The sequence below is a fragment of the Toxotes jaculatrix genome, chromosome 14 (assembly GCF_017976425.1).
Source record: "Toxotes jaculatrix isolate fToxJac2 chromosome 14, fToxJac2.pri, whole genome shotgun sequence".
Lineage (NCBI taxonomy): Eukaryota > Metazoa > Chordata > Actinopteri > Toxotidae > Toxotes > Toxotes jaculatrix.
The window spans coordinates 14228231-14255042 of record NC_054407.1 but is presented as its reverse complement, the minus strand read 5'-3'; the positions used below and the strand labels follow the sequence as shown (position 1 = coordinate 14255042).

The 26812-nt window shown below is 39.5% G+C and overlaps 2 protein-coding genes across 3 annotated transcripts in view; both read right to left on the bottom strand.

Annotated features, from left to right (window-relative positions):
• Positions 1–17067, bottom strand: part of arhgap21b (Rho GTPase activating protein 21b) — a 42265-nt gene extending 25198 nt beyond the window's left edge. For both annotated transcript variants that reach the window (XM_041054758.1, XM_041054759.1), the window contains exons 1-5: positions 16895–17067; positions 15667–15871; positions 7779–7961; positions 7584–7605; positions 2343–2435 (exon numbers count right to left, since the gene is read on the bottom strand). In XM_041054758.1, the coding sequence (XP_040910692.1) occupies positions 2343–2435; positions 7584–7605; positions 7779–7961; positions 15667–15738 (370 nt within the window). In that variant the 5' untranslated portion in view covers positions 15739–15871; positions 16895–17067. The remainder of the gene's footprint in view (positions 1–2342; positions 2436–7583; positions 7606–7778; positions 7962–15666; positions 15872–16894) is intronic.
• A 1645-nt stretch (positions 17068–18712) lies between these two features.
• Positions 18713–26314, bottom strand: prtfdc1b (phosphoribosyl transferase domain containing 1b). Its single transcript, XM_041054799.1, has 9 exons — positions 26184–26314; positions 25789–25895; positions 24599–24782; positions 23951–24016; positions 21564–21581; positions 20165–20247; positions 19895–19941; positions 19674–19750; positions 18713–19494 (listed from the first exon to the last, which is right to left on the bottom strand). The coding sequence occupies exons 1-9, from the start codon at positions 26307–26309 to the stop codon at positions 19447–19449; spliced, it is 756 nt and encodes a 251-aa protein (XP_040910733.1). The 5' UTR covers positions 26310–26314; the 3' UTR covers positions 18713–19446.
• Positions 26315–26812: the final 498 nt, after the last annotated feature.

The following is a 26812-nucleotide window of genomic DNA, read 5'->3' as shown; positions in this document are numbered from 1 at the left end:
TTCTTAATGATGCTTATCATGTTGGAAGGCATGTTCAAATCATGAAGATATTGCACATCCTCCATGGCATTACAGCAGCCTCTAAGGAAGAGGCTGAAATGCTGCAGGGCCTTTACATCCTCTGTTTTAATTGGAGGCCATAGAAGGGCTTTGTCCATATAAGAGGAGGCAACCTTTTGTTCGTTCCCAAACTGCTCCTTTAATGATGATTTTGCTCTCAAATATCCTTGTTCTGGGTTATGTTGACAGCTCCTCACAAGTTCTTTGGCTTGACCTCTTGTATGTTGTTCCAGGAAATATAAACGATCACAGTCATCAGCTGTATTCCTCTCAATTCCATTTTCAAAAGCTCTGATAAAAGTGTGGCATTTTAATGGGTCACCATTAAAAATTGGAATCTCTCTTCTTGGTAGAGCAGAAAGGCATTGCTGTTGCATCAGCAGTGTTGTTATTTCATTTTGTTTGCTCATGATACCAAGAACATGATTTTTGGCTTCCAAATCCACAGACACATTTGTGTTGTCCGTGGATGCTAGTTAGCATGTTACTCGTATTCATGCCTTGTTTGAACGTTTGGCTCAGGGAAATTTGACCATTAACCTAGCGAAATGTGAGTTTGCTAAAGCTACAGTAACATATCTGGGCAAGGTGGCGGGTCAGGGACGTGTGCAGCCAGTGACTGCTAAGGTGGTAGCTATTAAGGCATTTCCTGTACCTACAACAAAAAAGGAGCTCATGAGGTTCTTGGGCCTTGTTGGTTACTACCGTGGCTTTTGCCGTAACTTTTCCTCTGTTGTGGCCCCTCTCACTGACCTGTTGAAGGCCAAGGCTAAATTTGTTTGGTCTCAGCAGTGTCAGCAGGCCTTTTGCCATGTTAAAAGTCTGCTGTGTTCTGCTCCAGTTCTTTTAGCTCCCAAGATGGATCACGCTTTTAAACTGCATGTAGATGCCAGCCATATTGGGGCGGGGGCCGTTCTTTTGCAAACTGATGACCAAGGTATCGACCATCCAGTTAGCTTCTTTTCTAAGAAGTTCAATGCCTACCAGGTAAATTACTCAGTGGTAGAGAAAGAGGCTCTGGCATTAATTCTGGCTCTTCGGCATTTTTTGGGGTATATTGGGATTATGATGTATTTTCTGTGATGTGTTTTTTTAATAGTGGTACCTTTCTGAGAGAGCTAATGGTCCAGGGTCGAGAGTCCTCGCTAAGGGGGGAGTGTTACGGCCCTGTGTGTTGGCCTTTCAGGGAGTTGTGTTGCTGCTGTTCTCTTTTGCTTTGTGTGTGCAGGTGATTGCTGGGCGGAGCTGAAGCACACCTGAGCTGGCAAGATTGGAGAAGGCTTATAAGGGCCCAGCAGGCTTGCCTCGCTCTCTCTCCTCCTGGCCATTTTAGACAGCAGTTGGGCTCCTTTGTTTGCTGCAGCCATGACTGGGCATTTGTCCTGGACATGGCTGGCCTGCTAACTGTTGGTGTTGACTATTTATTCTTCCTAAATAAAAATGGTAAATTGTTGAGATTATGTGTGGCCTCCCGACTCTGTCACTTTTGTGAGCCAGTTGTGACACTTTATATAGACAAACGGTGAGCAGCAGCTTCCAGAATACACATGCTTGTCGATGAAAACGTGTACAAGGTATAAAGCATATGTAAAATATTAATGGAAAAAATATGCATAAGAACTTCCTGCATACGGCCAACAAAAATTACGGTTACCCAGCTTCCCTCTCTCCTCCTTCCTGAGCGCAGGTGAGTGAGTGCCCCTCTTTGTTACCTCCATCTATCACCGCCTATGCCCACGTGACCCAAACCTTGTGCATCACCATGGTAACCAGACAAAACTAATCGACCAAAACCAACTATCGCCAAAAAGAATAATATGGCTCCTACAGCTCTCATGCTCATGACAAAAGAGGAAGTGTGCCTTCAGACTGATGGGGGAAAAAAGCAAAAAGCCTAAAACCAGTCAACTGGTGTTGAGGTTTACAGTAACTATACTGTAGCTCCCTCTGTTCACTTAAACCATAAAATCACCAGGGTAGCTGACAAATAACATAGCAAAAAAGAACACCCTCTTGTCCCGGCTAATGTTTTGCTTCACAACAAGAATACTGTCAGGCCACTACTGAAAACTGCACTCCTTGCATTTTTTTTCCCTTTGGCTTGCAACACTTCAAAACATCAGTGCAATAGCTTAGAGGAAGTTTTCTACACTGCATGGTATCATTTGCAGGACTGTGCCTCTACTGTTGTAATGTCATGACTTCCAAGTTATTACATCCCCAAACAATCACTAGTAGGTTTTGGTTAATAAGAGACTGATTGAGTGATGATTCATTGTTACCTGTGCAAAGCCCAGCTCCGTGAGCAGGGCCACCTTCCTTGACTTGCTTCACAAAAATGGTGTCCATCGGTTCTAGCCTATTCCGCTGTCTCCCTGATGAAAGCAGAGAGAGAAGTATAAATCATACATACAGCATATCAAAACCCTAAACAAAAACTTCCTATTTGTATACAAACAGTGCTATACCTAAGGTTCATTTACACCCTCTTATTTTCACTAAGGCTGAACTTGAAAGGTGAAAAACAACTTGAAAACCTACCAATGCGTAGCAGATTGAGCAGTAAATTGTTTCATGACATTTAAGTGAGAGGAGAGAATGATTGTCTTTGAGAACAAGAGAGAAATTGGGAGGTTTGTCACAAGATTTGGAGGCATGTGAATCAACATTATGACAGCAGAACAGGCTGTGCTCTGGCCAGTGCTTGCCCACATTACAACACTTTTGAATAGTCATGATCATTAATTGGTTCAGAGGAAAGAAATCTCAATAGGGGGAAATTGTGTGGTTTTAGAGAAGTGGATAAAAGCAGCTAAAGAAAGGAAAACCTGTTTGCTCATGCTGCTCTTGTCTCCTAGCAGCTGCATGGCTGCAGAAAAAAAGAAGGAAAGAAAAGAAAGAGGGAGGGTGTGAGAGAGAAAGAGACTAAGAGAAGGTAGAGTGACAGTGTGCTCAGCTGCACAACTCCCACTCTTTCCTTATAAACTGAGAAATCGCTCTGGGCACAGCTAAAGAGCGGCTCAAATCCTTCCCCAGTAGTTAACATTCTGGGAGTGACTCAGCGTACGATGGCTCAGAAACTAGAGGGGATGGGAAGGCCAACATGAGAATGAGCATGATAGCCCAAAAAATCTAGTACAAGTTGTTTAAAAATCCTGGCTTGGTCAGTGAAAGAGGTTAAATATTCTTAGTATCACCAAAACATATTAATGAGAAGCATGAATTTGGGCCCTGTGACAGTCACGATATTAGCAGTTACTTTTAAATGTTCTGGGTTGGTACTGGGGAAAACGGTACGCGTTACTTAACTGTCAATAAATCTGGGGCCAATCATTTTAAAAACCTCTGTAAACCTCATGAACACAGACACACTTGTGTCTCCATTTTTCTCTCTTCCACATTTGAGATTACTCATGCAGAAACGCATTCTGGGGACTCACATTATGTAACACTGCAACAGGAGTCCCATACATCTACAGCCCTGAGATAAGCTCCCTCTGGTGGTATACTGTGGGACTACATCTTCATTTCCACAGCAGAGCCACTATATACATTTAAATGTATGGTAGAGCTTGGATGTGTTCCTGTGAAGAAGGTAAATCAAGGTCTTTGCGTTTGCCACCTTGGAGATGACATAACAGATACGGAGTCTCAAATATCTGTGTATTATTATTTTGTATTCCTCAGCATACATTTATCAGCTTAACAGGCAGTAACTTGACATTGTGTACAATGGTGCTTTCTTTTCATAGAACTGTAAATCAGTTTGACTTCATTTATCTTTGCTCTACAAGACTGCTTTGGGCAATAAAAATGTCTTCATTATCGACACCCCAAGTCACACACAGACTCACCACCAAGCTAATACTGTTGGCACCTAACACTTTTTGAAAAACACTCCCAACATTTTGGAAAAATGCCCTTTGTTTGCTATATTACCAAAAGATCAATGTCAATGTCTGTGTGCTCAGTACAGAGAAACAAAAAATATGGGAGTGTTCCTTTCAAACCAGAGAAAACCCTGTCCAAGAAAATGAAACACTGCCAGGTTTCATTTGCACTATTTTAATTACTTGGCGACTAGAGGGAGAGAGGCTTGGTAAAGAACATGATTTGTCTGAATTGCCTACAGTTGGCTCATATTTATTCTCATTCACTGTTGACTCCAAATATTGCAGAATAACTTAAAAGCCAAAACTAAATTTACATCAGCAAATAATGCCTGTACACAATGAGCACTGACACCAAAAGACAAACTAAACGACAGCTGTGATTGAGGCAAAAGACAGCCCTTCTAAATGCGAAAAAGAAAAAGAGCTGACAAGGGAACATTAGATCACAAGTGCACCCAAACTTGACCCCAGAGTTGAGACAGAAGAGCTTTGTCTTGGGAAGCACCAGACTTGATTACAGTAAGTGAATTGATGGTGGTGTGGTATTGTGGAAGGACGACAGCAACACGCTCATAAACTCTGATGCAATGTTTTTCTACTTAAACCCGTGCTTTAGCAACCATTGCCTTCTTCAAATAAAACCACACTTCATGTGAATGATCAGTTGCGTCAGTGGGCAATGAACACAGTGTTGTCCCTGATTTGTCCAGCAACCAATGGTCAAAACAGGAGGTGTAAATTTTGTTCCCATGGCTTAGACCGTAGATTGTAAAATACAGATAGAGCTGTTGAAATAAGTTTAGTAAATATAAGAAATACATTTATTCTATATTTCCATAAAGTGATTGTTTTTAGATAACAGACACCAATTAATTAATGTTTTCCCACACCCAGCTATGAATTTATAACAATCCCAACATGCCACCTGGACGCAGTATAGGTGATGCTATTAACTTTTTGACCACCTGACCCACCATGTGAAAAAGATTTAGATTAGTCTTCAGTCTCCTAAATAATCAATTACCAGGAGGTATATTAAATATACCCATGTATTCTTTTGATGTCCACCTGTTGCAAGCCAGTATAAATATAATTTTGTGGTATTGTGACCAGGCTAGCCCAGCCTTGACTGAAACCATACCAGGTTGTCTTTTCTTCTTCTTTATATCTAGCCTCATGCCTTCAAGCTCCTGCTCCCAGTATTATACAGCTGCCAGGGTTCTTTAATATTCTCTTTGCTTTCTCAGTCCAAAGCAGGAAAGGTCCACACTAAAAATTTCTCTGTCATCTACAGTGCTATGGTTTTTGGGTGAAACATAAATCATTACTGCTTTAATAGGAGCTGGTTGTTCTATACAGTTAGATGAAGTTAAAACTGTGACAATAAGCAAGCTCTGTGTATGCTTTCCAGCACATGTCTGTTGATGCAGAAATCTCAGAAACATAGCTCAAGATAACACACAAACATTTTATAACGTGGTTATGGACAGACACTGTAAGAAACATAAATCACCTGCTATTTAAAGCAGACTCTATCAAGATAAACTGCTATATTTATGCAGTGATTCTTAACTGCATGTCTGTGTGTGTCTGTGCACATGATTCAATCTGTACATACGTCACACACAGTCCATTCAGGATTTTAATTGGATGAAAGCAACAATTATCATTAGCGCAGGACTGTAAACTAATTCAAGCACGTGTCGGCGAGTATGTGCAGATGACCATGCAACTGTGCTCTCTGCTTTCTAATAAGTGGTGTCTCCATGGCATGCTACATAATCAGCTACACCATGGAGTTCATTAACCCACATTAATAGCTGGGTAACACATCATCAATATTATGCTGTGAAACAAAATACAAGCTTGGATTTTAGTTACTGTAATACTGCTTAATATTTCTTGCTAAAAAGTATAGGTTCACAGTTTCTTAAGTCTGTCTGAAAACAATGGTCAAGTGCCCATATGAACATTAAATAATGTTCATATGGGCAGGTTTTGCTTGCTATAATCTTTCTTCCTGTTCATACTGGACATTAGGAGATCCCTTCCTGATATAAAACTAATGTAAGTGATGGAAGACAATACCCACCATCCTCTGTCTGTGAAAGAATTTTTTTCAATAGTCTATATCAAGCTACAATGAAGCCTCAGCAGTCTGAGTTAATTCAATCAAAGGGGGAATCTTCTAAAGTTAGAGCTTTTTTAGTATGAAATTCGACGTTTGTGCTTCCCTGGACAGTGCATCCTTGATGAGCTGTAATGGAGGGACAGTAACACAAAGAGGGAATTTTGTACTAAAAAGGCTAACTCTGGAAGGCATCGACTTGATTTGACAATGTCAGTCTAATGAGGCCTCATTTTAACTTCAGATTAACTTTGGAATGTATTTTCTTCGCCGTGTGTAATACAAAGAAATGGTTAAGTTGTGCAATCAGTAATCACTTTTTCAGCATGTGCAAGATGAATTACCATGGTGCTTTTCTACGATAACTCTCCATTCCAAGGAATAGAAATGTAACTACAGATGTCACCTTGAAAAATTCCAGTCACAGGAATCTCTTCATGGTCAGCTAATGGCAACAGACTAAACCAAGAGTTAGGCCAACAAACAAGCTACTAGGATATCACCTCACAGTGATCACATCAGAAGGCAATAGGCAGTCATACAGCTAACTCAATCAAAGAGAATTGCTAACAGGAAACTCTAAATAAATATATTCTACTAGGGGAATCCCAAATAAGTACAGTACATCTTTTGCTTCCTTCATGAAGAAACTCATGTAAGATTTCAGTTACAAGTTTTAAATTGCCTTTCTTGGTAATCATACAGGGTGAGGAATTAAATTCATATATTCAAATGAGTTATATATGCTAGGGTTAGGGTTAAAAACCTTGCATGATAAAACTGAAATCAAATTGTGATGATATATATCTCTCAACATTATACTTCCCCTAGATGTAAACTGCGTTATTTCTAACAAAAATAGGTGTTATTTCTAACAAAAATATAAATCTTCAATATTAAGTTTTTAATTTAAAAACCTTTAAAGCTTTTTAAGGACATATTTTTTCTCAAATCAACAAACTTTAGGGTATTTTCTGTCTACAAGATCCTTTTGTGGAACATGACTGCTGGCTCCTACATTTGCTTTAAATGCACGACTGTAGTGTTTGAGAACTATGTTGACGTTATGTAGCATGAGGCATGAGAAGTGCCTAACTGTATTTAAAAAAACAACATTAACTCATGCCACAGATCTGATGTGAGGTGTCTACCTTAAAAGTGATAAAAACAGGGCAGCAAGCATCGAGACTAACAAGGGGAAAGCAGGCCAGACCCACATAACCTGGTAAAAATTTAGTCCATCTCTTTCAGCAAGAACAACAAAGTGAAACAATATGAAGAGGTGGGTCAGTGCAGGACAGAAACAGGTGGTGCTGACCAAACCTTTCATGCCTCTACAAAGGTCAGTGACACACAGGCGCTACATTGTTCTCATCGCATAAGGAAGCAAAAAGGGCCAAAGAGTGGACGGATTAAGAGTCATTAGAAGTCAGAGGCACTGCTCTGACTCAGCAGCGCTGAAGGGCAGGCATGACGAAGAAAAGCCGAGTTTTTCTGCTTACCTCTGCGGCCATAATCTTCCTCCTGTAAAAACACAGAAATATTCCAGTGACTTTGTTTGTCATGGTCACAGAAATTTGGTATCAGGCTTTCTGTTGACTCATTGTTATCTTATATGATAAGCAAACAATACTCAGGTGTATGAAACTCATGAATGCTTCTGACAAGAGTAATAACAATACAATTCTGAAATTTACCGGGAAGCAGTGCATTGTCGATTCTGGCGGGTACACAATGAAGTGCCGCAAGGTGAAGCCGAACCCTTGGGAAGTGCGACGTAAACGCACGGTTTTAGGTCTTGGCCATGAGAACGGCTCCTCCTCTGCTGGGTTTTGCGCTGCAGAAGAATCAGCCAAGCTTCTCCACTCTGGACAGTCATTCTGCAAGAGGAGAAAGGTGGAGGAAGAATGTTAAATTAAATATTCCAAATTTCACTTTTACACGCAGGAAGAATAGAGTTCTGCTAAAAAGAATGTGGCTAAGAAATCTTGAAAGTGAAAGTGAAAATGCTGGAAAATCCCATGTGCTAAAAGCCAAAAACAATGTTATTAGAACTACACCTCTAAAGAAAGCCATTCCCAGTTTAAACATATCAGGAAATTACAGCACATTAACACAAAGATGTCAATCATTTATTTAAGTTGGACATGGTTTAGAGGAAAATGAGCTTTTGAAAAACATTAATGGCAGGATTTACAGTCAAGTCATGGTAGCCCATTTTCACAGCTGGAGAGTAGAGCATGTCAGGCTTCAGGGCTTTGGACACCCACTCCTGTGTTTACTGGCTATTTATAGCCTCACACCTTTGTGGTATCATGTGTGCGGCAACACCCCCCTTTACTCAGATCTCCCCATATCATATTCCCTGCCCCAGTACAAATTTCAGGGAGAGCTCTTTTAAAACAGTCTTGTATTTCCACGCTGAAAAAAAACCCATATTTTTCCTCGCCCTGTCTCAAACAAACCCTCCCCCTCCCCCTGAAGCACGGTCTTTCCCCCACAATGTGAGGAATTTGATGAGCATGCATTTGTACTATCTCTGCCTGGGCAGATATGTTGAGTAAAATATCAGAAAATCAGTGTGAATAACCTGTACATTATCACAACCAGTGCTATGCTACAATAACAACAAGAGAGTTGTCCACTGGTGAAGGTAAAAAAAAAAACAGTGCACATGTTTGTTTTAAACAAAAGAGAAATAAATACATCTGAGCAGCTCCCTCACTTGATCCAGCTGTTGCAGGGGAGCAGTGAATGAAATGTGGTTTCACATTTCAAAAAACAAACATGTTTGTTAACCCCAACTTAAAACCACCACCATCCCATCCAACTTCTTTGAGTATTTTACAGTATGAACATTCAGCCTTGTACTTGGTGGCTCATCAGAAATATATTGTGTGCCTGGAGGTGTGTACCAAGTTAAAGCATGTTCCACTGTGCTCTTCGTAGAATGTTTTGCTGCTTCTCAGCAACCAAGCTTTTCTGCTTTTCAACCATATATTTTTGAAAGAAACAACAATGTAATCCACTTGAACCAAAACCTATTTTAGTGGCAACCTGAGCTGATGAACACAAATAAGGAGTGTAAATGGGCTAAGGACCTGCAGCACTACTTTGGCTGGCTGGGAAACAGAGCTGCAGGTGCAGCTGACACGCACGTATTTTGATGAAACTAGCAAAACAGGTTTTACTGTGTATAGCCAAGCTTCAGCTGTTCTCTGATACCTGCACGTCCATGTTGACGTCTCTGTCTGTGTGAGCCCTGGGTGCCTTCACACAACAAAAAAACATGTAAATCCATACCCAGAGAAATGCTTGTGGTGATATGACAATGGATCAACTAGGATGTTTGAAATGCCTGCATTGCTCCCCTCGTGTCTACAGGGCAAACCAACCCCAGACTACTGGATCTAATTTAGCAGCCAGTGTATAGGGCAATTTCAAAGCCTCTGATCTTTAGATGTAGACAACAGAAGGGGGCACGGGCCTCCTGGCAGACACATACCAAGCAATGTTATCATTGCTACTTGCATAACTGATACTGCTGTGACATTCCAGGTCAATAAATTCCAGACCCACATTTGCCCTCACAGTTTCTCTTTCTTCTTTTTTAATACAAATAAAAAACAGCGATTATTAAGAACAATTATTAAGAACAGAGAACAAAGCAAAACTTCAGTGAAAACCTGACAGACCAGGTTAATAATGCTTCCAAATAACCACAACAAAGGAGTCAAAGGGCATCAACATAAAAGGATAAAATTATGAGATTACTTGTCAAAAAAGTGGGCTGAAAAGAAAAGCATGTGACAGGAACACACACATCAAAATGCATACATGTTAACCTCTCCTGCTCACAAATGAATGCCTCTCACCTATTTATGATTCACTAGAATGCCAAACTGATATTTGTACTGGGTGAGGCAGCTGGGAAAGAGTTTTCAGTAGGCATTTGTTCCTCTGATGGATTTCTCCTGGATTTGAGCAGGGACCAGGCCTGTGTCTGAGAGTAGGAACACTGATTTCAACCACTACCCAGTTAGTCTGGTGACTGATATTCTGTATTTTTAACCAGCAAATGCCACATAAAGACCCACACCAAAGAACAAACTAAAGATAAAGCACCGCCTGTGTACAAAAAGCCTGATGTGCTCTATTCTTCTGTGCCGTGGACCTTGATTATTGTCCATCAGTTAGCAAAAAGACACCAAAGAAACACACTTTTGCACTGGTTGAAATGTTCCTTCAGTATGATGAGCATGGACATTGTAATTTTATTTTGAGTAGTTCCTCACATATACCGTCCTGCTGCCATAAATATTCTCTAGGCTACCAAATGTTTATTAATCCAAAGCTGAAAACCGTACACAAAAAATGCACTATTTATTACAATTTGAGTCAGCAGCTGTTTTAAGAAAAGTTTGGGTAAGTGAAATTATACATTCATGACCAAAGATTTCTGTCTTCACAATAAATGAACAGGCTTAGGACTGAAAACCACTGACAGGCAAGTTGTAAAGACTAACATACTTTTTGTTTTTGAACAATTAATAACACAAGTACAGCAGTATCAAAGGCTGTGTCTTTTCTGCTACTCTACATGCACAGCTACCATAGAACAGCGCTGCAGTGCCAGCCATGGAGAGATACGGACAACTGTGTAAGGCATTATCTGACATATTTCAGAGTACAGAAATCTAAACAACCCAGACCCATTATCATCCATTTAGACAGAAACTCTTCACTGACTTCTAAGCACACTATCACACATTATCTGTATGCATGAGAATAAAATAACCATGGAAAGCTGCTCAAATTTTTTTCTTGCGTAACAAATGGCACATTGTTTTTAATCAGTGTATCGGTCCTTTTCAGAGACATTGTAAGGTGAGACTAGATCAGTGGTTGTTCCACTACCACGGAGATTATAGAGGGCAGCCCAGCCAATACCACCCACTAACATCAGAGATTTTAAGGGAACACTGTTCATGCACAGCTGTTTACACACCACAAGGGCTGGTACCTGCAGGCTAGCAACACACTCAAAAACAAGCAGGAATTTCCACCATGTTCATTTTCACAAATATTGTGAAACCACACTGCATGGCCTGTATGTTTAAAAACCTCTGCTGACATCACCAAATGGCATATTACAAGCACCACATGACATCAGCTCTAAAAACAACTGACATGCACACAGCCTTAAAATGTGAAGAAACCTAGTTCTCTGTGGGCTGCTACATTCTACACCACATCCCGTCCAAACCAAGCACTTAACTGTGAAAAGCCTAAGATAATGATACAGAGGGCCACTGGTGAGTCCTGGGCGTTCCAGCCTTGTAGTGCAGGACAAGGTTAGGAGTATCATTACTCAGCCTATGTAAGCATGCAGCGTATTTTGTGCATGCCACACATCTAGTTGTAACATACAAATGGGACACAGTACAGTCTTGCAGCCTACTGTTCATTTATAATTTTCTAAAATACTGGCACTTCTGACATCATTGTCTAAGAAACATAGTTAGTGGTTGTGTAGAACTGGGCAATGTGACATGTATTTTGCCAGATGTAGGAACACATTTCATACCACAAGTGATATTTACATTTATAAAATGTGTTTCACAAATGTTGGTACAGGCTATAGATCTTAAAACCTATGGTGATAATACCACAGTACAGCACCCTAACCAACCAACCCAATAATATAAATAATATCACCCGCCCAGTGTGGTGCAATCAAATACCTTCGCCCTAAAATATTACCTCTGAGACACTTGTAATGTACCTTTATGATACTGTAAACACTGATTCAACTCTATAGCCACTTTTGAGGTCATATCTTGTGGTGGTAATGTACTGGACAAAAAGGTGTCTCCAAACTGCCCATCATAAGCAAATACAGAAAGTAAGATTGTGCTTCACCATATAAACAAAATATCTAATCTCAATTTGAGATTTATTGTGAATACAAAACACATAAAAAACATATACACTTCCCACAGTAACCAGGAGAGAAGCTGACAAATAAAACATATGGATGACACATGGCATCTACTGGACGAAGTATCACAGAATAAATTTAGGTTGTGCACCACCCTTGTGTAAGTCTAAATGCTGATTAATAAAATAGAAAAAAAAACAAGCCAACAACTATGTTTTCTTAAAGAGCATTAATGTTGTAGACCACCCAGCAGTCTACAACAGCATTTAGCAATGAGACTGATCTGCTTATAGATCCCACTCTCGTCTGTGGGATGAAATAACTGATGCTTTTGGTCTGGCTAAGATGACATGGATCTTTTCACAAAGTACTGCACAGAAAGAAGGAAAACCTTAATCACATAGTCCATCTCTTATGTTTTCCCCTGAGACATTGCAGACACAACAGTAAGGCAACAGGAAGTAACAGACTTCTTCTATCCAATTGAAGGTCAATTTTCCCTTCCGATTGCCATCAGTTAGCCATATGATGGCTGCGCATAGGGTTCTGTAAAAGGCAGCCTGCCTAAATGAGATAAACACTGAGCTTTAATGAAGATTGTGGGAACAGGGGGGTCTGTTTGTCAATTGCCCCCTACAGTGCTAAATATGGATCATGCTTCATCAATAATCAATACTACATTTCACTCCACTCTCATTTCTGTCAGCTTCTGTTCTACTGGAGCATAAAAAGCTGAAATGCAGGCGTTCTGAATCATGACAAAAGCCACACATCTATATCATATAGGAGTTTCAGATTAATTATTCATTTAGTTTGATATGATAAAGATCCTAAGCTAATACAAAAAACAAAATCCTACCACAAACACAGCAGTCAGATCAGCACCCAATCTAAACCTCTGTGCTCTGAACACAATCTCTAACCTAAAAAATCCAAGGAGAAGGAGACATTAAGCCAGCTCTGTCTGCTATTTGGATTCAGCTGCAATGTTTGAATACCGAGCACTATTCAGCTGATAAAGCGAACAAAAACTCCAGTGTGCAAAACCCAAAGACAACAATCTTCATTCAAGTAATAAATCATTTCTCTGTCAAGTTATCAAGTTATTGCCAGCACAATGTATACAAACATGATCTACTGGGCCTAAGGTCATTATGGTTGTGAAAAGGTCAGAAGAAGAGGAGAGACTGCATGACTAGTACAGTATTATATTAGAAGGATGGTTGAGCTTTGCAGCTACCATTGGGATACACCAAAACATTACATGAAACATAATCTTATTTTCTATGATACAGCACAATGAGGTTGTGATTATTTTAAAGGTCTCTCTTTCATTTGTTAAAGCAAAGTTAATTGCTGAGGGTTTTTAAATGTGCTTCACTATGCCTGCCTGGGACAGTAACTGCTACTTAACAGCAGCAACAGGGCCATGCTTTCTCTGAATAAAAACAAAAGGCACACCCATTTCTCACCCACATCTTTTGACCCATCTCTGTCATCTGAAACCATCACAAGTTTGTTTTCTGCAAATGACACATTTAGAAAGTGATTTTAAAGCATTCACTCAGGACAGTTCTTAAGTCATTAAATCCTCAGTGTCATCATTTCCAGAAAATCCCAGGGCCAAAGACTCCAGGGGGTTTCCGGCTCAAAATTAGCACATGAATTGGTTTGTGTGGTAGCCTTATTAAAAGGATGGCTAAAAGAAGGATTTCCACTTACTGCACTTTACCAATGCTTTCCCTCACACTTTTAGTGCAATAAAATACTTTCACGTTTCTTATGTATTATGTAAAAAAATGTTTCTATGTTATGTAAGCTGATGAAAAGTCATTTAACAACACCAGCATCAGAACTGTTAGGTGTCATTAGCGCAAATCATTAAATTCATTTAGAAGTGTGTAGAAGTAAGATGGTGTATCCAGATGGTTGTAATGACAGAGGTAATCACATGATCTCCATTTACTTTTTTTTAGCTGTAACTGCAAAAAAAAAGATGCAAAACAAGCTGTCTCTGCAGTATGACCTGACCAAATATTATTTTCAGGGATATGAAAGAAACATGACACACTAGAGGATTTTCAAATCCTAACCAATTTTAAAAACATGGGTGACCACAGATGTAATGAGAGATTTAACAGATTTTTTATATTTTAATTTCGATAATGCACACACCAGATGAGTCAGTCAAGACACAGGACCACACGCTTGGCGTTTGTACTAAACTAGACGTGAGTTGGCATTAAAGTTTTATTGTCTCAAACAGGGGCTGGTGCAAGCTACTGCTACTAAATAATGTTATTGCTATTTGTAGCCATTTTTATACATTCTCTGACCTTACACTGCCATGAAGATATCGTTCCATATTAATATTACTGCGCTCCAGGCTTGTACCAAGGTTACTGTCAATTATTCTACAAGTATGCAGCATCTGCTTGGTGACATTTCCTGGTCAGCTTGGTCTCATTGGCTATTGCTACTCAATATTCCATTGCTGTCAGACTACACTACACTGCAGGACTGTTGCATTGTTGTTTGGTTCACGTGATAGGATTTCAAATTGTAAATATCAAACATTTGCTTTTAACAGCTCAAAATCGGGGATACTCCGATCCGGTCGGTAACATTAAGACAATGTCTGTAAATCCCCTTACACTACGGGATCATTAGGGCAGATAATAGGCTCAAGTCAGCCTTGAATCGGGAACACCCCCATGATTGCCATCCTGAATCAGACCCAAAATCTGTCCAATTATGCTTTACTGTGGGGCTAGAATAACACTGTGCCTGTTATTGGCTAACAGCAATAATATCTTGTTGATTACTGAAGCATCCTTTACCGTGTTTTGTCCTGTGATCTAAAGATCATAACAAATACAGCACATCTAGCCTGTTAGAGGAGACAGCATAAGGAGCTTTACAGCCCTTATTGACAGACTATTCACACAGAAGCAGGAAGGCTTAAGTGAGTAATGAATATTAGATTAAAGGAGGTGGAGGAAATGAAAGAAAACTACAGATTCTATAAACAGGCGCCCTTCCATGCCTAGAGTATGAGGTTGCTACCAAGTTTACCATGAAGGTCTTCATTCAGGCGTTTTCAGAGGAGCAGATGGTGTCCTGTCTGGTACTACCGGGGTCACAGCTTAAAAATCTAAAAGACGGGGCTTGAATGAACTACATCAATGCCATTGCCTCCTCCCACTTCCACCAGTGATGAGTTCGATTATAATTTAAAATCTAATTAAATGCTGTTCTACAACCGAAACCCATCTTTTGATCTCTTCATCTACAATGATCAACCCTAGCCCTCACAAGAAAAAAAAGGATGCACTCAGACAAGCTTGTATCTTGATCTATATTAAGACATAGATCTGATGGTGGCTATTATCAAAACAGCCAAAATAGTGCAGCTCTGGTGAGATAAAGAGCAAATCATTCCAAAAAGTTACAAGCACAAACAGCTGGGCCAAAGTGTCAAACACATGACTCCCCCTCCACACCAAACTGAAAGAGGGGAGACACTGAAACCAGAGTGTCAGCTGCCCCCACAAAACCACTTTTCATGATCACCATTTTAAAAAATTCATTCATCATTTTAACAAAAATGTACAAAATCTGAGGTCAGATGTTGTTGTGTTTACCTCACAGAAAGAAGATCTTGGTTGTTGTCTCTCATCATCGTCAGAAGAATTAACCCAATGTGATGCCATCATTCAACTTCACTTAAAGTCCTGCTATCCGTGAACGCCCACATTGAACATGTAGTTCCAGCAAGATGCAAGAAAATATATTATGTTCCACGCTGTCCAATTTACACCTTCATTCTTGCTTGATTTCTTAGTCCATCTGTTGGAGAGAGGGGGGAGAGATGTTATTACAGCATTTCGTTTTCTTTAATCATGGGCACATTTGAGAATTAAGTGCTCAGATATGGCATTTCACACTGCTCAAGGGTCTCCCAAACAACATGAATCAATACCTCAGTTGTTTAAGGCACATAATAGTAGACCATCCGTGCTTAATTTTGGACAATCAACATTATGCAACAGGTCTTAATCTAAAGCTATTTTCTACCTGGTGTTTTTGTGCCTTGTCTTTAAAAAGCTTTACAAGCAGATATTGGGAAAGAAGCTGACTTCAAGTAATAATACATATAACATATAACGCAGTTTGATGAAGCGTGACCATAAGTTAGTTAACCAAGTCGCAAACTGTTAGAAAAGTACTGCAAGCAAAATGTACACATAATTGATTAAGTTTTTAAGACATGTTGAAGACAGTGATGTGATTCACCGTATCATCGCCTCACTATTCACGCAACAACAATTTGAGCTTGTTGACATCATCTTGAAGCACAACAACGTGGATAGTCAACACTGCATAATGAATGACCAACAACAAGTGGACTACAGACGGGAGGCAGGGCGAAATAAATGTCCGTCATATTTGAAATTAAGTTACAACAATTGTATAGAACCGGGGTTGTACATTTAAAGTAATCTCAGATCACTATATTATTTGCATTTCGATCAGAAATCCACCCGTTTTGTAACTTAGAGACGGTGAATTTAAATTTCTCTTGTTTGAGATCGATGGACAACTGAGGCACGAACAGAGCGTGTCGAGCTGTTGTTCTCCAACGACCAAAAAAGTAGCTTTTCCTTTGTTACTGTTAATAAAACACCAGCCCTAAAAAAGTCGAAAGGACGGTACGAGGCGTTGTAGCCTCTTTCTGTGTTAGATACTTTGTGATCGCCGCCTGTAAAGCTTGTAAAGCAGGCAAAAGCAACAACCAAACCAACTGCGGCAACAGGCTGCTAGCGCTGCGGTTAGCATCCATGCTAACGGCTGGAGTTTAAACAAAGTTACCTGTGTAGTTCAGAAGCGTCATTACAGGCAGGCAACGGCGCCGACGGTTGTCCATAAAAGCGAGCACACAAAATAAAAACATAGCGCGGGAGCTTCAGGATAGACCGGCGTTGTCATAATTTAATAATATTTCCGAGTACAAACGGCTTCCCGATCCCTCTCAGGAGTGGCGCATGGTGCAGTTTAGTAACTGGATTTTTTTTTTTTTTTGCTTCCAGCGTTCCCGACTCTCTGGGAGTCCACCTTCGGGCAAAGAGGACACTCTCAGCCAATCAGGAGCGTCATTGTATTTGACGGGACCAATCAGTTGCGAGTTTACAAAAAGTCGCCGCTGCTCTGATAAAAGGTGGCCTTTTTTAACCGTTCAAACGGAGTTCAGTGAGTCGAGAGCATAGAGTTCGTCTTCCGAGGACAAAGTAGAAGTAACACAGACACACTGAGATTTTCAGTCAGGGGTTTTCACAATCCTGCCCGCTCTCGTTTCACATACACAACAAGGCCAGAACCAGGGGTCACATGTCCTGGTTCAAAGTGAGGTCGAGCAGGGCTGGCATGTGGATGGCTGTGGATGAGGAATGTGAGATCGCACATACCACACGGCATATAATCTTTGCTCTCATCGTACAGCCATTACACACTCCCCGAAGCAGATATTTCAAATTAAACCCAGTCTGAAACAGATTGAAGAATCAGTCTAAAGTAAGTGCCCAGATTCTCAGGGCCCTGACAAATGTCCCTTTTATTCCTCTCCAACATAAGGGGCCACCTGTTCTTGGGATTGGCAGCTTTTGTTGCAGAGGTCAGTTTAGGGAGGAGACTTTCACAAAGCTGTCCTGTCCAGCCAGTTCAGCTTCCAATGGCTCTAGGCCTGGATAAATAAAGTACATTTAACCACTGTATTTTTGTGTACAACTTTGAGATACTAGTACTTGAGTGTTTCTATTTGTGATACTTTACAGCTACAGTTACTATTTTCTTTGGAGGTTAAGATTTCACAAGCAAAACATATGATTACCTTATAAAATAAGATGTACTGTTAAAAACTACCTAATACTATTAAAAATAGCTGAAATTAGCCCCACCTAACCAACTACGACAGTAAAATGAATGACACCCAATAATATAGAATTAACAGGAGCCAATTTTCTGCTTACCCTATTAGTATCTGAAGTTACTTCTGTTCTTTTACACATGTAAGATTTTAAATGCAGTGTGGTATTGCTGCATTTACCAAAGTAAAAGATCTGAATACTTCTTCCTCTGCTGCCAAAAAGTATTGACTAAACTGGGAATAATGTAATCCGTTCGGATTATTCATTAAGACATTATTCTGGGAGCTAAAGTCAGTTAAACTGTCAGAGAGTTAAGTCCATGATAGTGATCACCAGTAGATCTCAGAGCCAAGAAAAAAAAAACGGTTTTGCTTTTATGGACCTGCTTGTTCCCTGCTTAAAGACCCGGAGTCAAATGTCAGGTGTGTACAAAGAGCACAGCAGCTCAACACAACAACTCTCTTTTGTTCCTTTTACTGGTTCATTTACGCTTATCCATATTTTTTTAAACCCAGCAATGGTAACCTGATGTTTCAGGATGCCTTTAAATAAGATGGACACAATCAAAAAAAGTTTAGGAGTTTTTAAGGGGAAATTAAGGAATGTATAAAAGAGCCAGATTTCTGTAACAACAGGATCATCAATACAAAATACTGGCAGTGTAATACCACAAAATGTGTATTACATAAAAGGAAATGATTAAAACACAAAATTCAACATAATGCTTTGCTGATTCAGAACCCTCCTTTGCACATCATAAGCCTGAGATAAACATGTGAGGTTTTTCTATCTTTGAGCTCTGCCAAGTAACCACTTAAAAAAAATAAAGAAGTGATAGATACTTTTAGACACAGAAATGTTAACAAAACTTTATTCTGTTTAATAAAAAAAGAAACGAGTACTACACTACACCTCAAATGCTGAAAAAACAAAAAGAGGTAGTTAATTCACAGTTTTTAGAGATCTTTTTCCCCTCTGATCATTAAACCTGACAGCAGGAGAACTGTCTAAAGAAACACTGAAAAGGTATTTTATACAGGTGAAGAAAATGTAAAATACTATCACTTATTTCCTAAAAAAAAATAATAACTCCCTTTCATTTAAAAAACAGTGACACTGAGTTTTCTTTGTTACTTCATCACATACTGACCAAAAAGAATCTATCACATTCATACAGGTCATGATTATCAAGCTCTTCACACTGCATCCAGAAAGAAGACATACATTAGAGGTACAAGGCATTAAACATTTTCTATGTGAATCTGTTGTAAACAGATTAAAAAATAAGCTGTAACTTTAAAACTTGCTTTGCTAAAATCAGTTCTATGTCATTGTCTACAACTGATAAACATTTCAGAGAAGGAATGCTATAACAAAACAGGGATGTCTGAGATCAAATGTCACGATAGCAGCTGTAAGTGAATGGCATCTCAAGGAAAATGTTCAGGCTTGCTGTGAGATGACATCTGTGCGACAGTCGCCTCTTTTGCAGTCCTCTCTTTAAATCTTATATTTCATCTTCCCACTTTCGCTGATCACACAGATATGCTACAAACGGAGAAAAATAAATCAAATAGCAACAGTCAAAATGGAGGATAAGAGCAAGGTCTACAACATTCAATACAAGAAATTCTTCATTTGATGGATGGAGCTCTGTGACAGGCATTGTGAACTGTTCCTTTAAAACAGAGTCATTGTTGTCTAAAATCAAAAAAGGCATGACTTACATTGAGGTCTCTAAAATACTCATTGTAGTCTAAGGCATATCCAACCACAAAACGATTGGGTATCTCAAAGCCGACATCTGAAATCAAAGACAAAGAGCAACATTAACTGTAAGCATTTCCACAGCCCACTGACTCACTGACTAACAAGCTTCAACAATTGTTTTAAATGTGAAAGAACCATCTGACTCATAAAGATATAAAAAGGTTGGTCAAGTACATACAGTCAGGAAGACATGCTGAGTTGTGTGGCACTCTCTTCACAAGCAGTCTAGGGGACATAAAAGCAGGCATCATTATATGATATCCATTCCTACCTGTTGTGTGGTGTGTCAAGGGGCAGTACTAATTTTAAAAGAGTGGCACCTGAAACCTGCGTCACTTTTTCTTTGTCTCTTTTTCTCTGTCTAGACCGGAAGGTGGAAACTGAGTAATTCACAAAGCAGAACAACTGGGGCTTGTTTTGATTTGATGCCTTTATGGCCATAACTTACCCTGCTACTTTGATCATTTTGGGCCTGAAGGCTTCAACATGCTTCAGGAGAGTTTTCATTGTCTTTCCAGTGCCTACAATGGCCTGTAAAGGAAAAGCAGAAAAACTGGATTGAGAAGGCAGGAGAATGCTGATGCTAAAGTGCGGATAAAAAAAACAAAACATATTCATCTCACAATCGAGAACAAGCGAACAGGAAGAAGTTGGTCACACTATACTCTGTACTCGTATTACATAACTGTTTATGTGCATTCTCTAAAAAGATACTTCCACTGAAAAAGGGAATTTAAAACCAACATGTGATGTTTTCCACAGAATTCCTCTGACTTCTTGCATTGGGGGAAAGGGAAATGTACTGGTGGAAAGAAACCACAGAGGTATGCTTTGTCATCTTTGTCATGGAGATGTAGGTCAACGTGCCCTACATAGAGAATGGATTGTGCTTCCACACGTACACACAACATTTTTCAATGAATACGAACAGTGTAAAAATAAGTTTTATTTTGCCTTTCTTTTTCAGCGTTGTTCTGATGAATTTCTTTGCACACAAATGAACTTGTCACTGTTTTAGAACCAGTTGGTAATCATAACCACCTCAGTATAAATATGTTCTACCAAATGTCCCTATCTAAATAGTGTTACTCTCCAAACAGATCACTACTGATTCATATATTTAATAAGAATGCTTTTGTTTGTCTTTTTCCAATTCCTGTGTGGAAAAAAAGACCCACTATTGATGTATAGTTCTTGCCCATCCAACTGTAGATAGGTTTAATACTGCCATCAAAAGCAAGAAAAGCTGATTTAGTATTGCTTTGGAGTCATGTCTTTGTCATCTGATGAATTTAAGTCCAATACTCACTCTGTTATAGATTTGTTTGGTGCTGGGCAGGTAGCATACAGTGGGTTTATTAGAGCTTTTTGGCTGAAAAACAGCCTCCTGCTGCTGCCAAGCATGACACCATGACAGTGAACCAAAACAGCCGAGCTGACTGAATCACTACAGGGACATATTCACAAATGTTTGGGCAAGGTCATTAATGACTGAAGTTTCAAAATGTTAAATGATGCAATATCTAAACACAGTAAGTAACTGTTTCCTAGTGACCAATTTCCTTTCCTTTAAATTAATCATTTTTTCCCCAGTGCACCTATACAGGAATAAATGACTGTGCTAACCAGGAAAGTTTATAGTCATATTGGAAAAAAAAAACAGTTCCCTTATTTCCCAAATATAGGTCAGCCAATTAAAAAGTTTACTGATGTTGAACTCAGGGCCTGTAGAAGAAAAAAAACTTTAAATGGCTCCTCTTGACCTGGATAGCCAACCACAGCAAAAAATACAATAGGCCCATTTGGTGAAGAGGAAAAATAGAGAAGCAAAAACATGTTTGACTCACCTCCACAATCAATACGTTCTTATGAGAGTATGTTGGGGAAGGAAGAAGGGGAGAAGAAAACAATTATTCTTGGTTAGAAACAGATGACAAAGCTACAGTGTTTTCTGTAGTCTTCAGCTACACACACATTTCAAGATAACATGCACAATCAAGTGTTTAAAAAAAAAAGGTACGTAGTTCATGATCTAAACAGCAAAAAAATTATACATTTGAAGTAAAAATAAAAACAAGATTTTTAAGTACAGATTAACATATAGTGTAAGCCTTGTGTCGTACAGCAACAGAGAAAAATAAACAAACATCTATGAGCATCTTATTTTGGAGACAGATACAGGGAGGAGTGTTGAAGCTTCGGCTATCAGCTGAGCTGTACCCAATCACATTTATTAAAGGAAGAGCTATATCAGTAAAACTTTTTATTACATTTTATGATATCAGTGATTACCCAAGGAAATGAACACAGCTGAAAAATGTCAGCCTCATCCAGACCGGAAAGACTCAGTCCTTTGTCGAAGGTTACACTGAAATAGCTGAAATTCTGCAAATGTTTGTCTAATCAACTGTAGACAACTGGGCACTATTTAAATGAGGAGCTACAATCTAAGCTCCACTTCAACTTAGATAGGTCAAGTTAAAAAAAAAAAAACAAACAAAAAAAACCCCAAATGAACTTTAACTGCCATGTAACTGTATGAAGTTTACGCTACTTTTCAAACAAAAGAATCATCCAAGCATGTAGTCATGCTTTGTTTAGGCCTCATTATTCATACGCATGTATTTTGAGTGCAGTAAACCCTGGAGAAATATAAAAGAATAAGCAACAAATTAAAGTCCAAGAAAGGGGAATGTACCGTCTGTCGACTACACTGTAGGGAGGCGAAGGCGTGACATGAACTATGTAATATATTCTGTGTCACAGGATTAGTTCCCTTTTTTCCCGCAAAACATCGCAGCACTCAGTTACAAATGGGCGACTAAATTTAGTTGTACTTTACAGGGAGCTCAGGGATTTCACAAGCACACTTAAAAAACTGAGAGCAAAGCAGCCGGTGATGACTCAAGCTTACTAGCTCATATCCTATTCATGTTTCAGGCATCTATGCCACGCCTGGCTACAGGGTGTATTAGTGAGCACATGTGTGTGTTCAGTAAAGAGGTGTGTGTGTGTGACTATGAGTGTTCAGATCAGCTGATTTATATTACCTAGAGATACACTTGCTGACTGTAGTAGTGGTGGAGTATTTCATCCCTGTGAACAGACACACACACACGCACACATGCAGATAGGCACAGATGTGTGGAGAGAAAAATACGCCGACTTGGCAAACAAGCTGCAAATATGCCCACTCTCAAAGATGTACTTCTGCATATTTTTTTTCTGTCTACATTTGCTGAAGACACATGGACAAAAACTACAAATCTCAACTAATGTGAAACTGTGTATGTTACAGCTGTGCTCATAAGAACTGAAAAAATTCAGCAGAGTGCTGTTGTTTTAAATTCTGTTCAATAGGCCGCAGCTGTATGTGTGAGAATAAAAAACTAACTATTCTGACACTTGAGTCAGAGTCATTTTATTTTCAAGTCTAAAGGCCAACCATTCTCTTGTTCCAGTGTCTTACATGTAAGACATTGCTGCTTTTCTCTGTCTTAAGTGACACTAAAAGTGAGTGTCTTTGGATACTGAACTGTTTGTCAAACAAAACTTTCAAAATGTCACCTTGGATCTCTTTTTGTGACCTAAAGAGGTAAAATACAGCATTTCTCAACGGGAAAAAAAAAAACTTCAGTTCACCTCTTGACCCCTGAGAATCTAACCTATACTGTCTCAACAAGACTCTTTTAGTCTAAGTCAGCACACACTTTATCAGAGCTGGGTAACAGCAGCCAGCACATACACACGAACACTTACACAGTTCAGTGAGGATCTTGATTACATGATAACAATACAAGCAGATGAAGAGTGAGCCCATAACAAATAGACCACTGTCATCCTCCTGATCTGCTCTGATAGCAACTCGGCACATCCTCCCTTTTACTCAAATTTTACATTTTACCGCCACTGAGATAAAGTGGAAGAGGCCTTGAAACAAGTATATTACAACATTTGGCATCTGATCACCACTGGGTTTGTCAGGAGCTGCCATCTTTGATCTCCTTTACGGAAGCACTGAACCATTTCCTCAGGATGGAGAGGGAGATAGCAGATTAGAGGGAAGGCTGCCCTCTTGAGGCTGCCATCTATCAGTGCCCACCATCTCTTTGCCATTTGTGTGTGTTGTGTGTGTTTTATTGCAGTGGAGCTCATGATGATGTTTTATTGGACTAAGATACTGCTCTTTATTAAAAGGGATTTTTTCCAGTGATGCAGATAAGAAGGATATTACCTTTCCAGCTAAAAAAGACAAGTCCTCTGCCCCAAGTATGTGAAGATCCTCTGTCGACTGGTCATTCTGTGAAAATAATGATTCAAGAGAAACACGTTTTTTCTTTATGTTGTAATTTGTCACAAAATTGCAATAACACCAGTGAAGAATAGAGTACGTAAACTTCCCAAATTAAAAGAAGTGTTTTCTACGGTGTTAAATTGTTAGTTAGAAAGGTAAGACCCAAATTATTTGATAAGGCCACATTATTTTGCCTTTCCTTAACATTTTTCTTTGAAATTGCCATATTTATGGACAAGAATCTTCTTTAAACTTGAAACAAATGATGGATTTCATGCCAGTGTGTTTTATAGCACAAGACAATCACATACTGTCATCAGTGTACTCATTTCAAAGTCCGTGGTATTTTTCTGCTTTGCCATGGCTGTGGTGACCACATGAAAACAGCAAGTTCAAGGCAAAGTTACACAAAGATACCACTGTCGTAACGTTACATAAAAAATAACTCACTCATCTTCTGACTAAGTCATGGGACTCATCATGACTGATAATCTTAAGCATGAAGAGTGCCTCTCCATTCTGACACACGCCACCTAAGTCAAGCGGTCAGCATCAGGGTGTAGTGGGCAGCAGTGGGCAGAGCCTCACCAGGTAGCTCTTGAGACGGATGAAGTGGACCCTCATGGGGATTGTACGACTGGAGTTGCGGCTAAGAGCCTTGATCCTGTCCACCAGGTCGGCACAGAACTGGTAACCTCCTTTAAGCACGCACAGCACAACAATGTCATGGTCCCCCAGGTCATCCATGATGTTTCGAGCAAGGCGTTCTGTCCTGGTGAAGAACGTGAAAAGTGAAATTCCGTTTTCCGTTTCAATGCATTTTTAGGGAATTATAAACTATTTTCTTCATGCAAGTCGGGGCATTACCGCAATTAGCTGGAACTGTAAAATTACTTTACTACAGCTGGGCAATATTCAACTTTCAGTTGAATAATATTATCATATGAATGTTCTGTGTTAATGTTTAACATTGTTTACTAATGTAGGCCTAATGAATGATCCTGAGTAGACCAGTAACAATTAGTCATTTGACAGAAAATTAATAAGCAACTTTTCTGAAAACTGAATAATTGTTTTAGTCATTTTTTTTTTAAAGTCAAAATGTGCTGGTTTCCCGAGGTGAAGATTTTATTCTTGTCTGTCACACAGACAAGACATTTGGAGAAAGCACCTTAAGGTTTGGGAAATTTCTAAATGTTATTTTTCACTATTTTCTGCCATGCCATAGTCAAAACAACTAACTGATAAATTGGAAAAATAATCGATTGTGATTTTTCACAACTGAAAGAAAATAGGATTAATGTTCTCATATCTTTTTCAGTGTTGTCACCAAGCCCTATATTTCACTTCACTGAATTGCCAACACTGTCTATCACAGCATAATTTGATGGAGATCATGTTTTATTCAGATTTACATTAAAATTTCTATAAACTTTCTACTTTCAAACTTACACTAGTTATACGGGATTGTGCAGCGTACCACTGTCATAATGTTTTAATAGGGTCTGTTTGTGAGTTGTTTATTTTGTGGGTTTGTTTCTGCTGCACAATAATCATTTTTATAGAATGTTTTGTGGTTTTATACCACACCATAAAGTCTAGAACACATTATATCCCCTAAATCTTCCCAGAATCTCTCAGATCCGCCAAAAACTACGCACAGTTCTGAGGAGTGACAGCAGAAGCATCTGGGAAGCTCGCAAACAATTTGTTAGACAGCAGGATTTTATAAGAGTACATCCAGATACATATCCTTCTTGGTTGGTTTTGTGTAGTACCTGTCCATAATCACGCCATGCGGAATGATGACACAATCTAAATCTCCGGAGTAGTGAGCTGGGTAGCTGAAGAGGTCTAAACTGTAGCCTGGCCAGTCATCGCTAATCTGGGAGGAAAAAGATAAATGCAAGCATTATGTCAAACTATGCGGAGAATCGCTGTTCATCGCAAATAAGTGGTAAAACGCCAGACGTGAGCTTATCACTAAGTTGCAAGCTTCTTGGCTGCACCAGATCACCCTGAGAGCCACATGTGATTCCAAAGAAAATGCATCTACGAGGTGCGCAAAAGTTGCCCGATTGCTCAACAACCAAGCCTCTGCATCCACGAACGAATAAAGTTTTCTCTGCGCTGTTGGACACCGTGCAAGGCACTTGTCTTGTTATTTAATTACCACAATCCCGCCGCTTCTTCCGTCGGATTGGACGGCAACGTCTGCCATGTTGTTTTCCGCCAACACAAAAAAGGCTCTTGTCCCTGGAAAGTGACCGTACAAGCTTTCAGAAGAATTTGGCACCATGAAGGGAGAGGAGGAGCAACGTGGTGAAGGAACGTTGCCTCTAACCACCAAACAGCTTGAACCCCCGCCCCCCAACACACACACCCACACCCCCCACCCACGGTTGTGCTGTGCCATTCAACGCTGTAACCGCAAGGGGCGCTCTAACATAACACTTACATGTTATTTTTCACAAGGCTGCTGTTGTTGAGGGGGCCACCAACTTTGAGTTAATGGTTGGCCAGGAACCAGCAGGAATAATGGCGGGTTGCGTTGTTAAGTCCATAATAAATCTTCATATTTTTGAACACGTTTTATATGTAAAATCGTTATGTTTCTTGAGCTGGTACAAATGGCTTGTTGTATGGCCATATATTAATGTACTTGACAGAGCGGGAATACAGGATATATAGCCTATATATTCAAATATGATCTTTTTAACTTTGAATACAGACTTTCTCCTGAAATATGTTTTCTTTTACAATAAAGAAATTTGTGTGTTTCTTTTGGTCAGCCACTATGGA